This window comes from Paramormyrops kingsleyae, chromosome 6, assembly GCF_048594095.1.
Source record: "Paramormyrops kingsleyae isolate MSU_618 chromosome 6, PKINGS_0.4, whole genome shotgun sequence".
Classification (NCBI taxonomy): domain Eukaryota; kingdom Metazoa; phylum Chordata; class Actinopteri; order Osteoglossiformes; family Mormyridae; genus Paramormyrops; species Paramormyrops kingsleyae.
The window spans coordinates 33,676,976-33,690,271 of record NC_132802.1 but is presented as its reverse complement, the minus strand read 5'-3'; the positions used below and the strand labels follow the sequence as shown (position 1 = coordinate 33,690,271).

Below are 13,296 nucleotides of genomic sequence, written 5' to 3'. Positions count from 1 at the left end.
TCACAGACATGAATAACGTATCTCTATTCTAAATGACAATTAATTTAATTAATCTAAAATATGTTGGCAATCACTTTCAAGAACAGTTCTAAATTTCTCTGACCTTGAATGACCATGTCTCTGTCACCTATAGACACTGAAAAAGTGAGGTGCTGTTTAAAGGCAAAAGATGATCGTTCCATACACAGGGAGACAGGATCACTGCACAGTCAGTCAAACCCCAATCTGACACATCAGTCTTGTTACTCCAGTCAAAGTGGCTAGAGATTGCCCTCTACCTGCCGCTTAAAGCAAACAAACAAATGTAAAAAAGATAATGATTTAAACTTTTAATCTGTTATCGGTCACTCGCAGAAACATTTCCCTGTATACAATATTTTCTGGTTCATGATTGGCTTATAAAGCCCATTGTGGACTAGTCCAGCTTCCAGCATCCACTGTTTTCACAGACAAATTAAGTAACTCAAAGGAGACAATGCTGGGATTTGAGCAAAAATATTACATTTTATGTAATGACTAAATTATAACAGCAATTATGTAGTACGTTTTAAAAACAACTAGTAAAACAACACTTTTGGAGTTTAATTGTTGTTTGAATTCCACAAGCCTGTCCAATGGTGACTGAGTCAGTGTTACTGTTCCTGGTACTGAAGCTCTGGTTCACAGGTCACTGAGGGAGCATGCAAAGGCCTTACGGACGGGTTTACTGTGTGTTTTTCAGACTCACGCTCCAAGTAGCGTGTCTCACAAGAGATATTAACTGCCACAGACAGCTGCATTTCCAGAACATAGGGGAAAGGGAATGAAATCCAGAAATACAATATTGTAGCAAAAAACGTCAAAAAGAAACAGTATAATTTTATAACAAATTATAAAAGTTTGTGTGCAATGACGTATAGACGAAGATGAACAGTCAGCAAACCTGAGTCAGAAGTAAAATATTCTCTGCTGCAGTAATTGCTTTAGGTTAATGAGAGAATTCATTAAGTCTGAGTGAAGGTATAATGTTCAAAGGTCTTTGAGGTTTGGGATAAATTTACTTTATAGGATGCTGGAGCCCTATCTGATGCAAAGGATGTAGCCTCTTAGGTTAGGCAAAGCTTTGCACTGCTGGGCCCTGTTACATGGCTGCTGTCAGGGAGCATGCAGAGATTATCTGCCCTGAGCTGTGCAGCTGCACTGCTTATATACTGACCTTGGTGGGTAGTGTGTGGTTTATATGCAAGACCAGCTGTCTGCCTGCAGTGCAAGACACTTCAGACGAGACAGAATTTGTACCCTTAAAGGTTAATATTGTATGTGATTAAACTGTTCACCCCGGCTGCATATTGCTAGTGACATGCTGAAACAAAACATCACTCTGCACTGTCTGCCTGTCGCCGTACGTCCCAGTGGTCGTTATCAGAGATGGCAGGATGTCAGGATGCAAAATGAAAAAGAAACTCTGCAGATCGCCCTAAGTGGAGGGTGGTATCTCAACCGAGAACTGCAGCCACCTTCCTTTGCTACTTTAAATTACTTGGACAGCCCCTTAAGACAAATGTACAAGGCTAGTCTTAGGAAAAAGGAAAAAGTTAAATTATTTGAAACTATAAAATATTCCCAGTTCCAGCACGGCAGCAGCATCATTTTTGCCTTATTCTTATTTTAGTTTCCATGTGCTTGATTTTCTTCACAATTTCACAATTCTTTTTTTTTTCTTCCTCTGTATGTTCTGGGGCAGCAAGTCGGAGATCCATTACGACAGTCCAGCCACAGGGGGCTAAAACAGCATGCTCTGCCTGCGATTCTTTGCCCGGCCTGAAAGAGGGATGGGGGGGGGGGGGGGGATAAGCGTGATATGACTGAACACAGACCAAGAAGGGCCAAAACTTGTCATGCACCTACAGCATGGGGCCATTGTCTGTGCTTGTAGTAGAGAGAGTCCCAGGGCTCAGTGTATGTATAGCCTCCATTCAGAGCTTGTGTTGTGTTGCTATGAGGGATGGACACCCCAACACAACACAGCGATGCGCATTGATGAACAAGTGACTGGTCTTGATACAGAGCCTGAAAACACTAAGAGGTGTTTCAACTGTATTTTACACATATATTGTATGTCATTAAAAACAAACCCATTTCATTCAGGTTCAAAATGTCACTTCTAGGGAGTCATTACAAGACAGACTAACTGCACATAGAAATGCATTCCAGCCTGTATCATTCTGTGGTCTACATAGTCAGCAGAAAGATGGCACACATTAACCAGAGTTACAAATTAAAAGCAGAATGCTGATCCCCTCTTGCTCAGAAGCCACTAAAAGGTTTTAACAATGAACCAAAGACCTTTGCTCTCTGCATTTAAAAACAGCCCGTGAACTAATAATATTAAACGACAGTAAGATCACATGAAAGCGCGGACACACAGAGGTCTGCATGCAAAGGAAGCGTAAGCAGCATTTACCGAAGTGGGGGAGGGTCACTCAGCCTGTAGAGGGGGATGTGAAGGTGAGAGTCTCAGTTTTGGCATCGTCAGTCTGGAAAAAGTCTGAGGGTGCTGAGCTCAGCTTAAGGGATGCTAAGAGGTATTGGGGAGGGAACACAAAGGAGGAACAAAGGAAGGGTGGGGTGAGAAAAAAGAGGAAGTAGAAAGAAGAGACAGAACCACTGAACACCAGAAAGTATGTTACCAGGAAAGAGAATCGACAGAGAAATAGTAACTGGTGGAGGCACCTCCACCAAGGGCAGAGGTCAAACATGTTTTCTAAAGTGCGGACATACAGAAACCTGCTCCCCAGGGTTGCCAGGTTCATGGTTTTCCTGCTAAATTGGGCTAGTTCATTAAAAGGATTGTGAAGAATAATAAATAAAGAAGCAGGTAATATTTTTGAGCTCGTTAAACAAGTTACCAGTCATAAAAATGTGGTCAGTTCCTGCATAAACAAGGCCTAGCAAAGTGGCAGTATCTGCTAGTGATGAAGCTTCATGAACTGTTTTGCTGTATATTCTGACCCCACTACATAGTGCTCTCTATTCAGAAAAGGGCTCAAAGCATGACGCAAACCAAACCAAGAGTACTAGCTAAGGGGGTCTAAAAAATACAGCAAGTGGTTCATGAAGCATCATTTGGCCATCACTCGTATCTGCAGCAGGCCCATACACAAACATGGAGACATGCACATAGGAAGAAAACAGGAAGCATCATTTTCAGTTTGGAAACAAGCATCAACCTTACATTCCTACTAGATGCAGATTCTGTATTTAGAGAGACAGAGACTGATAGTCATAGAATATCTTGAAATTCAGTTCAGATAGTATCAGCTGCCTTGTAGCAGCAGCACACACTGTGCAGGTTTCAGGCCACACCATGTGGCATTAGGGACATGGCTGGATATTTTGCCAGAATGTGGCACCCCAGGCTGTCCAAGAGCCCACAAGGCACAGAATGAGTGGGGGACTCAGTCTGGACAGAGGGTATCTGAGGAGGAGACGCGAGACAGAGAGGGAGGCGGCGGGCAAGCAAGCGCACGGGGGTGCAGGCCTACAGGAAAGACTGTCAGGCTGTTCCATAATATCTTCATCCTCCTCTTGTTTTAGAGCACTCTTCTCCCTCCCCATCATTTACAGATGTTTACCTGTGTCAGAGAATGCTGTGGACCGCTTCCCTGGATCCTTCTGGAGCTGAATCCCCTTCACTGAAAATATGGACGCAGCTGAAAGAGTAAGCGGTTTGGTCACGTCAACATCTCCCCCTCAGGGACAAAACGGCCGGACCGAGAGCTGACAGACATTAGTTCTGGGAGTGTGTGTGTTTTCAAGCTGTATGTATAAAGTTACAAAAGGAAAGAAAGGGGAATAAAGGGAAGCTGGCAGCAGTTTTCATTGGGAAACCAGAGCCTTGGCCTTAGCTGAACCTCTTGAATGTTGGCGTGAGCGTAATGGTGAAATGTGCAGATGAGGAGTGGGACAACATTGGCTCAACACAGACTTTACTATCCACCCTGAATTACAAAAATTACACCCACAAATGGGGAACAGAAAAAAATTCAAGCCAGACCCCAAAATTGATTTTTCTAGTTTTGACAAAGACTGTAAACGATAGCACCAAAATGACCTAAGTTTGATTACATCTTTTATTGGCAGAAATGTACTTGTGTAATGAGCTAGAATGGGATGAACCGCAGCTGAGCATTATGGGAAGAAAGGGAAATAGTCGGTGCTGGTCTGCTAGGACACTCACTGTCAGGCAGCGTCTGCACCTGCTCCCCTAGACTGTGAAAGTAGGGGTGCCGGATTGCCTCCTCAGCCGAGATGCGCTTTTTTGCCTCAAACTAAAGAAAAAAGGGAGAACAGGGTAGAGCTAAAGGCTAAAAGGATATGCCATAATTTGCATGTAAACTGCATAACTATTCCAGTAGTTTAGGCCTCATGCAGCAGAGGGCGCAAAAGAGCAATTACAGCAGCCAACCTGAAGTAGCTGTGATAGCAAGTTGTGTCCATCGCTGTCTATCCTGTAAAACAAGGGTAATTTAAGTAGGATTCTACTTTTCAATATTGTCATACTGTCTGTATAAACAGTAACAATGGCATATTCTGACAGATATATATATATATTTATCCCATTGGACAATGTCCAGTGTTTTCTCTGACTTGTCAAAATGCATACTGGAACCTTTTCTGGGGACTTTTTATCCATCGTTAAATACATTTTTTAAAAGAAGCTATTTAGGATATTGACATTTACTGTATACTTAAGTGTTTTTAGGTGAAAGTGCTATTTTGCAAACACTCGGTAGTTTGTTACTGCTCTCGAAGACACTGGGCAAGAATTTTTTAGCATACTGGTACATTTCATTTTCCAAAAAAACCACAGCATACAGAGAACATTCACCTTCATTGTAATTCACAAAAAAGGAGTGGTACCACACTTTATGAAAACAAATGAAAATGTAATTATTGCTTTCAATGAGAATAAAAATAGAACAGAATAGAATAGTATTACTTTTATAATCTTCATGGGGAAATTCTCTTCCTGCCTATCCTATCTTGCTCTCCATGAGACAAACAGACAAATATACAATTAAGAGCAAGCTTGGGGGTCACAGCACAAGGTCAGCCAGCGTGCAGCACCCCTGCGAATTAGGGAATAAGCACCTTGCTACTGGGCCCACAGACATGTGACTATTCTGCTGAGGCTGGGCCTCGAACCGGAGACCATCTGATCACAGGCACAGAGACCTATTCTGCTGAGCCACACTCTACTACCATGAAAAGTAAAGGAAAAATACTACACACTGCAAATAAACTGTAACAGCAAACAGTGCCAGAAAAGGGTAGAAGTAGGGCAACTATAGCAGCAGGACAGAAGTGATAAAAGGCAGGGACACGTGGAATGAAAGCAGCAAACCAGAAGCTGAGGGACAGGAGGCAGACCTGGGTGCGTGTTTCACCAAGGATTCGGCATAGTAGCGCGGGAGCTTGTATGTTTTGAATTCTTCAATGTTGCTGATTCCTGGCCAGGTCTTCTCTGTGGGAGTACCTGCAGAGCAGAAAGGGGGCAGGGGATGAAATAGCAGCTCAGGGAATATTTCCCCACCCTCCCTGACACAGACACACACACACACAGCTGGAGGTGGGGCCCTCACCTAAGACTCTGAATATCAGGTGCAACTCATCTTCTACTGTGGATCCGGGAAAGAGAGGCCTCCCTGTCACCATCTCATAGAATATACAACCTACACCCCTGGGGAAGGATGGATAAGTGGAACAAATTTAAAATAGATAAAAATGAAAGAGGATGAGATCATAATAGTATCACGTTGTACTTCACGCGGTAAGACACACACGGTGACAGCGAAGTCGTGTTAGGCACCATCTCCATGACAGTGAACACACAAGCAATGCAAATGTACACCTGTATCAGGGCGTCGCCAGCACATCTGCAGGTCACTTAACAGGACAGAAAGCATTTAGCACACTCATTCTGTGACCATTGCTCATTTGAAATAATACATTAGTAGGATGCACCAAACCAAAACTTCTTTTGTTGCTGCATGCAGATGGGCTTCAAAAGAAACACTAGAGTGTCTTACTAGGGCACTGGGACAGCACGAACTACCAGGTGCACCATACAATTAATTTTGAAAGAATCTGGAACTCTACAGAGACGTGACATTCTTCTGCAAGAAATCCCATCTGGTGTTTTGTCACTGGTGGAAAATGCGCTGCTCCACAATCTCCTGCAAGTGGTCAGTTATGCTGAGATCAGGTGATTGGGATGTGCATGGTTCACATAATCACACCGTTCAAACCATTCAGGGGTCACTTTATGCCTTGTAAATAGGGGCATTCATTCTACTCCCACTGGGATTGAAATGCATCATAAGATGAATGTGATTATTCAAAATGGCTTTGTTACGGCTTTACCTAAACTACTAAGGGGTTGAGTGGATCTAAACCATGCCAAGAAAACACTCATGACACCATAACCCTAGATACCTTCATTGTGGGTAAAGAAGACACTTTAGCTGTCCTTGGTCTATGTCACATGACTCTTCCCCCGTTTAGTAGAGTGCTCTCTGTGTCCTGTATACTACTTGAATTACAGAAGTTTATTTTTCTCTGGTAATAAGGACTTGTTTCAACAGGACCCCTATATTCCCTCTGAATGAGCTGATTGTCAACATTCACTTCAGAATCAATTGTCATCCATCATGTATACATCAATGTATGGAACATAGCACTCAAGATATATGCCTGTTTGTCCATAATTGCTCAGAGAAATACTTTGCTGAGAATTCCATGTCAAAATCACCCTAACCATCATCCATAAGCTGATGGGAATTTTAATTGTACAAAAATGTTCTGAGGGCAGAAGGAAAAATGATTGGTTCAGAGAGAGGAGGTGGGGCAAAGCAAACAGAGGACGCAGGATCAACCAATCAGATGTCTTGGTCCCACCTCCACTGGTTGCTTGGACCCACCTCTACTACAATCTGATTGGTTCTCTCTTGGAACCAATCCTTCTGCCCTCAGAACATTTTTGTGCAAGTAAAACTCCCACGAGCCATCCCTAATGAAATATCAGCACATTGAGCAGTCCTCATCATTGAAGCTCTTGCTATATGTGGCATTTAATGATGGCAGAAAAAAATAAAGTTATTTTATAGTCTATACAAGTCCTTAAGCATAGTGGGATATTAACTACAAAACTCAGGTAGCAAATCTATGTGGAAACTCCTGCATACTTTGCATCTCTCAGGTGCTCTGCACGAGTGTGGATGTTTCACAACTCATTCATGTTGGGTGGATGAAAGGTTGTGGCCATGTGGTGTGTTTTTGCGCATTGCATCCTCACCACATATCGATGGGGGTAGAGTACTCCGTAGACCCTAACAGAACGTCAGGTGGCCGGTACCACAGCGTGACCACCTCATTAGAGTAGGTCTTGGTGGGAACAGACTTGGCTCGGGCCAGACCTAGAAAGGGCACAAAATAAAAAATGTAAAAAAATCAAAAGAGTAACTTACCATATTACAGAATTAGGTGACTGTAATTACTACTAAAAAAAAACCTTTGTTACTGTAATACAGGGGAGAACAGCAGCAACATACACTGCCTGTACAAAAAAAAAATTAAGTCACACACTAATATTTTGTTGGACCACCTTTAGCTTAGATTATGGTGCACATTTATCAATGCATTGTTTCCACCTGCTTAGGTAATGGCTCAACATTTTTTCCACGTAGATTTTTATTAATTTCTTATCAAGTTCTTTAAATTGTAGATGATCTGATCCACTCTGTAAAGTCTTCTTCAGCACATCTCAAAGACTTTCAATGGAGTTAAGGTCAAGACTCTGTGGTGGCCAATTCACGTGTGAAAATGATTCCTCGTGCTCCCTGAATCACTCTTTGACAATTCAAGCACAATGAATCTTGGCATTATCGTCCTGGAATATGCCCATGCTGTTAGGAAAGAAAAAATTCTTTGATGGGATAATCTGGCAATTCAGTAGATTCAGGTACTCAGCTGACTTCACTTTATTGCTGCATAACTCTGCTGAGCTGTAATAGTGATCCAATTGCTGCCTCTTAAGTACTTGCTGATTGATATTTAAATAGTGACTTTTTTTTGGACAGGCAGTGTAACTCACTGGTGTATGTTCACCATTGTCTCACCAAAGTCCGCCAGCTTCAGCTCGCCCTTGTCATTGATGAGCAGATTCTGGGGTTTGAGGTCTCTGTGCAGCACTTTCCGCCGGTGGCAGTAGGCCAGGCCCCGAAGCAGCTGGAAGAGAAATATCTGCAGGACAAGGAGCAGCCAGGACACCGGGGGAAAGAGGGAACCCGGGGACCGGGGAGGGGGACAGGAACAGAGAAAATGTCAATCAGATGTAAGGTGCCCATGACTCTATGTGCTGTATGGGGTACCACTCCAAAAACGTGCCCAGTGCCCGCACTCACCTTGACATTGTGCACGCTCATGATGCTTCCGCAGTCGTCCATGTACTGTTTCAGGTCCTTCTCCTGCAGCAAAAGAAGATGCAGCGTTCCTCAGGGTCCGAGAGAGGCTGAAGGCAGGCTGAGTGCTCAGGGAGGCCCGTCCACTTACCAGGTACTCAAACACCAGCGTCAGGCACTTGTCAGTGTGGATGATGTCGTGAAGGGTGACGATGTTGGCGTGCTTGAGGTCTTTCAGCAATGACACTGAAGGAGAAAATAACGTCAGGGAGACTGACAGCAGACCAAACCTTTTTAACAATCTCATTCCCAAACACTAAGACTGGGAAACATGGGGACATTAAGCTATAGGTATTTAAGTTGGCAAAGCAGCAGTTACCTTCACGGATGGCAGTACAGGGAGCCCCCTCCTCGTGTTCCAGCCTGATCTCCTTCAGGGCCACTAGGTTGTCTGTTAACTTGCTTCGGCCTTTGTAAACTGTGGCATAGGTACCCTGGAGCAAGACATGGGGACAGGGGATTGAGGATTGGGAAATTAGAGACTAAGAGGTATTTAAGACGCCTTCCTGAAATTTTTACACTCCCTATTGTTGTAATTCTTGGATTTTAGTTTGAAGAAAAAGGTGATGATTAGTACTTTCTGGTAAAATCCATCCATCGTAACTACTTGTCCTATTCAGGGTCGCAGGGTTCCAGAGCCTATCCTGGAAGCTATGGGCACAAAGCAGGGAACAACCCAGGATGGGGTGCAAACCTATCGCAGCTCTGGTATAATTAGATTTATTTTGTACTGTGATCAAGGTGAGAATCAAACTGAACATGCAAATCCATGAAATCAATTAAAATGACAAATGTATTAAATTAAAATGCAGATTCCCAGCTTTAATCTTTTAAAGAGACACTAATGACACTGTAGAGCAGGGGTCTCAAACTCCAGTCCTGGTGGGCCGGAGCCCTACACAGTTTTTGGTTCTCCCTCATTTAGCACACCTGATTCAACTCCTTGTGCTAATTACCACACAGCTCTTGAGCTGAATCATTTGTGGTGGTACAGGGAAAGAACTAAGCTACACAGGGCTCCGGCCCCCCAGGACTGGAGATTGAGATCCCTGCTGTAGAGTAACAGACAGCCTTCCTGCGGAGATGCTGTCCGTGGACCTGAAAGAATCACATCCTGCAAGGTGGGGCTCTTCCCTGGGTGGCCCAGACTGAAAGATCCCAGCTTTATTTTAACGAGCGCCCTGTCTGTCAGGATGGCTGACACCTCAGAGCTGGTGCCTTCTTACCTCCCCTAGCTTATCCAGCTTGATGTATGTCTCCAGCTTCCCAAAGCCGATTTCAGACTAGAACAGAAGAGGAAGACAGGAGGTTCAGGAAAAACTATTCGTCGATCTCAGCACCCAGCCCACAGGTTTCACAGTCAGTTCTATTCTAGTACAGTCCCTGGGGTGCATATTCAGTGCATTCCCTTTAACACATTCAAATCAGCTTTGTCACAAGACACAGTTTTAGCACAAATCCACAGTTTCTCATTTGAAATGCAGGGGAGTCAACTGACACCTTTCTACCAATGCAATGCAGGAGAGACGAAGATACTCCGTGGAAATAATGTCACCTCCATTCCTTGCCCACACACCATACGAACGCACAAAGAGTGGGGTAAGGGGGGGGATTAGTGATGCATCGTAAGGAGAGGTGGCACGACTGGAGCGGCACGGCAATGCGGTGTCAGTCAGGGCAGGAATGCCAGTTCCATGTAAATGATGTGTCCAAGTTGTTATGGCTCACAAGTACCACCTTGACCCTCATGTCTCATGCTGAGCCTTCCTATAATAGCAAGCCACAAGGCATCTTCCCTCTGAGCACCCACTGCCCTTCTGTCAGCCCCCTCAGGCCAAAAGAGGAACTGCACAGTCATCCAACGGCCTCCATCAACCAGGATATTTGGCTTTCAAATTCTGAACCAACACCCCACCCCACCGCTGTGCATTATAACCAGGAAGATTCTGTCAATCCCTGGCAACAGCCGAAGATTTAAACACGACCTTCACACATCTCACAGCATGCTCTCACATACTTTTCCAGTTTTACATTTAATGCCGTAATTCAGATTCCCAGAATAACATATCGCATCTGACAATTCATTACGCATTGATGCCTAAACAGGCACTGTAAATGATCATCAGAAGATGGCCGTGAAACTCCGCCATGCACTTCAGTCCCCCCGGTTACCCTGTAACTGTGACTTCCTGTAAAACCATAATGTAGTTTCCCAATCCAGTCCTCTAGGGCCTATAGCCAGTCCATGTTTTTGCTCCCTCCCAGCTCCCGGGAGCTGGCTTTAGGAGCTGGGAGGGAGTTAAAACATGGACTGGCTATAGGCCCTAGAGGACCAGATTGGGAACCACTGCAGTGTATTCTCTACAGAAATGCCATTCCCACAATCCCCAAACCAGCACGAGCCTGTTCCACATGAGAAAATGACACCGACTTCAGCTCCACAGCTGCCTGTTCAGTGATCCAAGCAAATAAACACCAGCCCCCAGCTGCAGGCTCTCCAGTGTCAGGGGAACTGCCACACCCTCTCACTGGCCTTTTCCACTATGCTTCCCTTCCTGAAGATCCTGCGGGTTTTTCAGTTATGATTCTCATAAGAAAAAAAATATTTACTTTATTCATTAAACTTTATAGCGAAAAACGAATTAGCAATGTTCCTGCTCTGCAAACTTCAGCTTGTGCATTTCCCCAGGCCCGGTAGGCAAATTGCATCCTTTTTCAGTCTGTTTTGTCCTGAGGCTGGGGGGGTGGGGGGGGGGGGGGTAGAGGACTGAAGCATTTATAAGCTATTAACCCACACAATATCAGTGACCTGCTTAAAGGCACAGCTACACACACAATGGCATCAAAGAAAAAATGCAAGTGATTGACAAATGCATAGAAATATCAGGGTGATCAATATTCATTGGCCAATCACAGCACGGCGCAAAAGTTTTTTTGTGGTTCAGCTGCATCCTTCACCAGCTCAGCCAACAAGGAACCCTCTGTTAGTTACACAAATATCCCCCTTCTCTGAGCATCTCCCTAACCCTGCACACACTGCAAGGCATGCAAAGCCTCCCCTAATTTTCTATCAGTCCCACCTCGTGGAACCGCAAGCACATGACAGCATCCCGCTGCTCTCTCACCCCTGAAGAGGCGCCCATCCAGAATGGAGGATATACAGCTGAGAGCGTAGAGCAGCCTACGTGCGGAGCGGGCTGCCGCCGACACGGCGCCGACTGCCACCGGGGGCGCTCAGCCACGGCCACATCGCCAGGCAAAAGAACATAACAAATGGTGGATCTGAGCTGGAGGACAATGCGAGAGTGCACAGCCAATCTGCATCCACCTCCAACCTGCCGTCAAAAACGGCACGCAAGCCACACTGGCCCGTATTCCTGTGGCTTTGCCCAGAAGCTTTCTGCTTCACACCCACCAGCGGCACCCAGAGTGCAAAAGAGAAAGAAGGCCCTCCAGTCCCTGGAGCAGCTGTCTGGAAATGGGATTGGAACAGGCAACCTACCGATCACAGGCATGTCGTCTTAACCGAAAGGCATACATTTCCCCAAAGCAGGGTCAGGCAGTAACTATGGTGACTGGAGTTAAGGACCTTGCTCACTCTGTCAACAACGGGATTCGAACCCATGACACTCTGATGCAGAGCACAAAGTCCTAACCGAGTCACATGGCACCACCACTTAAACTACTCCTAAGATAAACATTATGCCAATTTGTCAAGAAATATTTACAAGCTCACAGATGCACAGACTTAAGCATTGTCAGTTCTTTCTGCAGGCTAAATAACACCAGAGGCTGGCTTGCAGATTAGCAGATGGGTAGCCGCAAACCCAGACCTCATTGTCGCCGTGAAAAGCTGCGATTCTGACGAGAGCGCCGCATACATTTACAAACCTGGTGACAGACAGATCCTACTTGGGCACACCATGCTGAATAATTAAATTATGATTTACATATAGGAAAGACAGCACAGCACCAAAGGAGGGGACCCAGCGGGTAACACCAGCAGAGGTCCAACAATAGGGGTTAGGGGTTAACTTCATTTCACTTTGTTTAAACATGTGTTGTGCCATCTTGTGTCATGGTCTGGTATGGAAAGCTATTGAGACATGAGTCACCTGACTGGCAAAGACAAAGTTTATAGCAGAATTTGATTAACCTGCACCCCCAGTTCTAGCTTCCCCACCCTCTGCCCCATCCTTTCTGATCCCTCACTTTGCCACAACCCGCACTGAACCTAAACGCAACCAAGCAAGTTTTACATATATTTATCTAAATGTGCAATACGTAATATTTGGTTTGAGACTGTGCTAGCATCTCCATCCACCTATGCTCATTTCTCAGTCTCTCACTGCAAACACCACCCATCTATCTGGGTCCCAACCTGCCCTGGCCCCCCATCCCATCTACATTAGCGTCAGGCTTAGTGGCCGTGTTATGAGCGAATATGGCATGGAGCACACACAGGAGTACACTGAAACCATACATCATCTCAATCAAAAATCAGTATTAAACAGTAAATACTGTATGTCAGTGTTTCCCAGCCCGGTCCTCAGGGACCCACAGGCAGTCCACGTTTTTGCTCCCTCCCAGGCAGTCTACATTTTTGCTCCCTCCCACCTCTCAGTAGGTAGCAAAAATGTGGACTGTCTGTAGGTCCCCGAAGACTGGATTGGAAAACACTGCTGTATGTCAATAATATAAAGGCTGAGCCTCCTCATCTCTGAGAGTCTCTGCCCGGTCTCTCCAGACGCCATCGCTCCATCAGCCCTCGTCCTGAGCACATTACATCGAGCGC

The 13,296-nt window shown here is 45.1% G+C and overlaps 1 protein-coding gene across 5 annotated transcripts in view; it reads right to left on the bottom strand.

Moving 5' to 3' along the window:
* Positions 1-314: 314 nt before the first annotated feature.
* LOC111851177 (cyclin-dependent kinase 17-like) overlaps positions 315-13,296 on the bottom strand; it is a 42,853-nt gene continuing 29,871 nt past the window's right edge. For 4 of the 5 annotated variants that reach the window (XM_023825854.2, XM_072713103.1, XM_023825853.2 and 1 more), the window contains 13 exons: positions 9,728-9,784; positions 8,821-8,935; positions 8,593-8,687; positions 8,445-8,507; positions 8,160-8,283; positions 7,337-7,457; positions 5,625-5,722; positions 5,413-5,518; positions 4,448-4,490; positions 4,220-4,310; positions 3,615-3,692; positions 2,444-2,557; positions 315-1,800 (listed from right to left, as the gene is read on the bottom strand). In XM_023825854.2, the coding sequence (XP_023681622.1) occupies positions 2,463-2,557; positions 3,615-3,692; positions 4,220-4,310; positions 4,448-4,490; positions 5,413-5,518; positions 5,625-5,722; positions 7,337-7,457; positions 8,160-8,283; positions 8,445-8,507; positions 8,593-8,687; positions 8,821-8,935; positions 9,728-9,784 (1,086 nt within the window). In that variant the 3' untranslated portion in view covers positions 315-1,800; positions 2,444-2,462. The remainder of the gene's footprint in view (positions 1,801-2,443; positions 2,558-3,614; positions 3,693-4,219; positions 4,311-4,447; positions 4,491-5,412; positions 5,519-5,624; positions 5,723-7,336; positions 7,458-8,159; positions 8,284-8,444; positions 8,508-8,592; positions 8,688-8,820; positions 8,936-9,727; positions 9,785-13,296) is intronic. The other variant, XM_023825857.2, reaches the window with a different exon arrangement.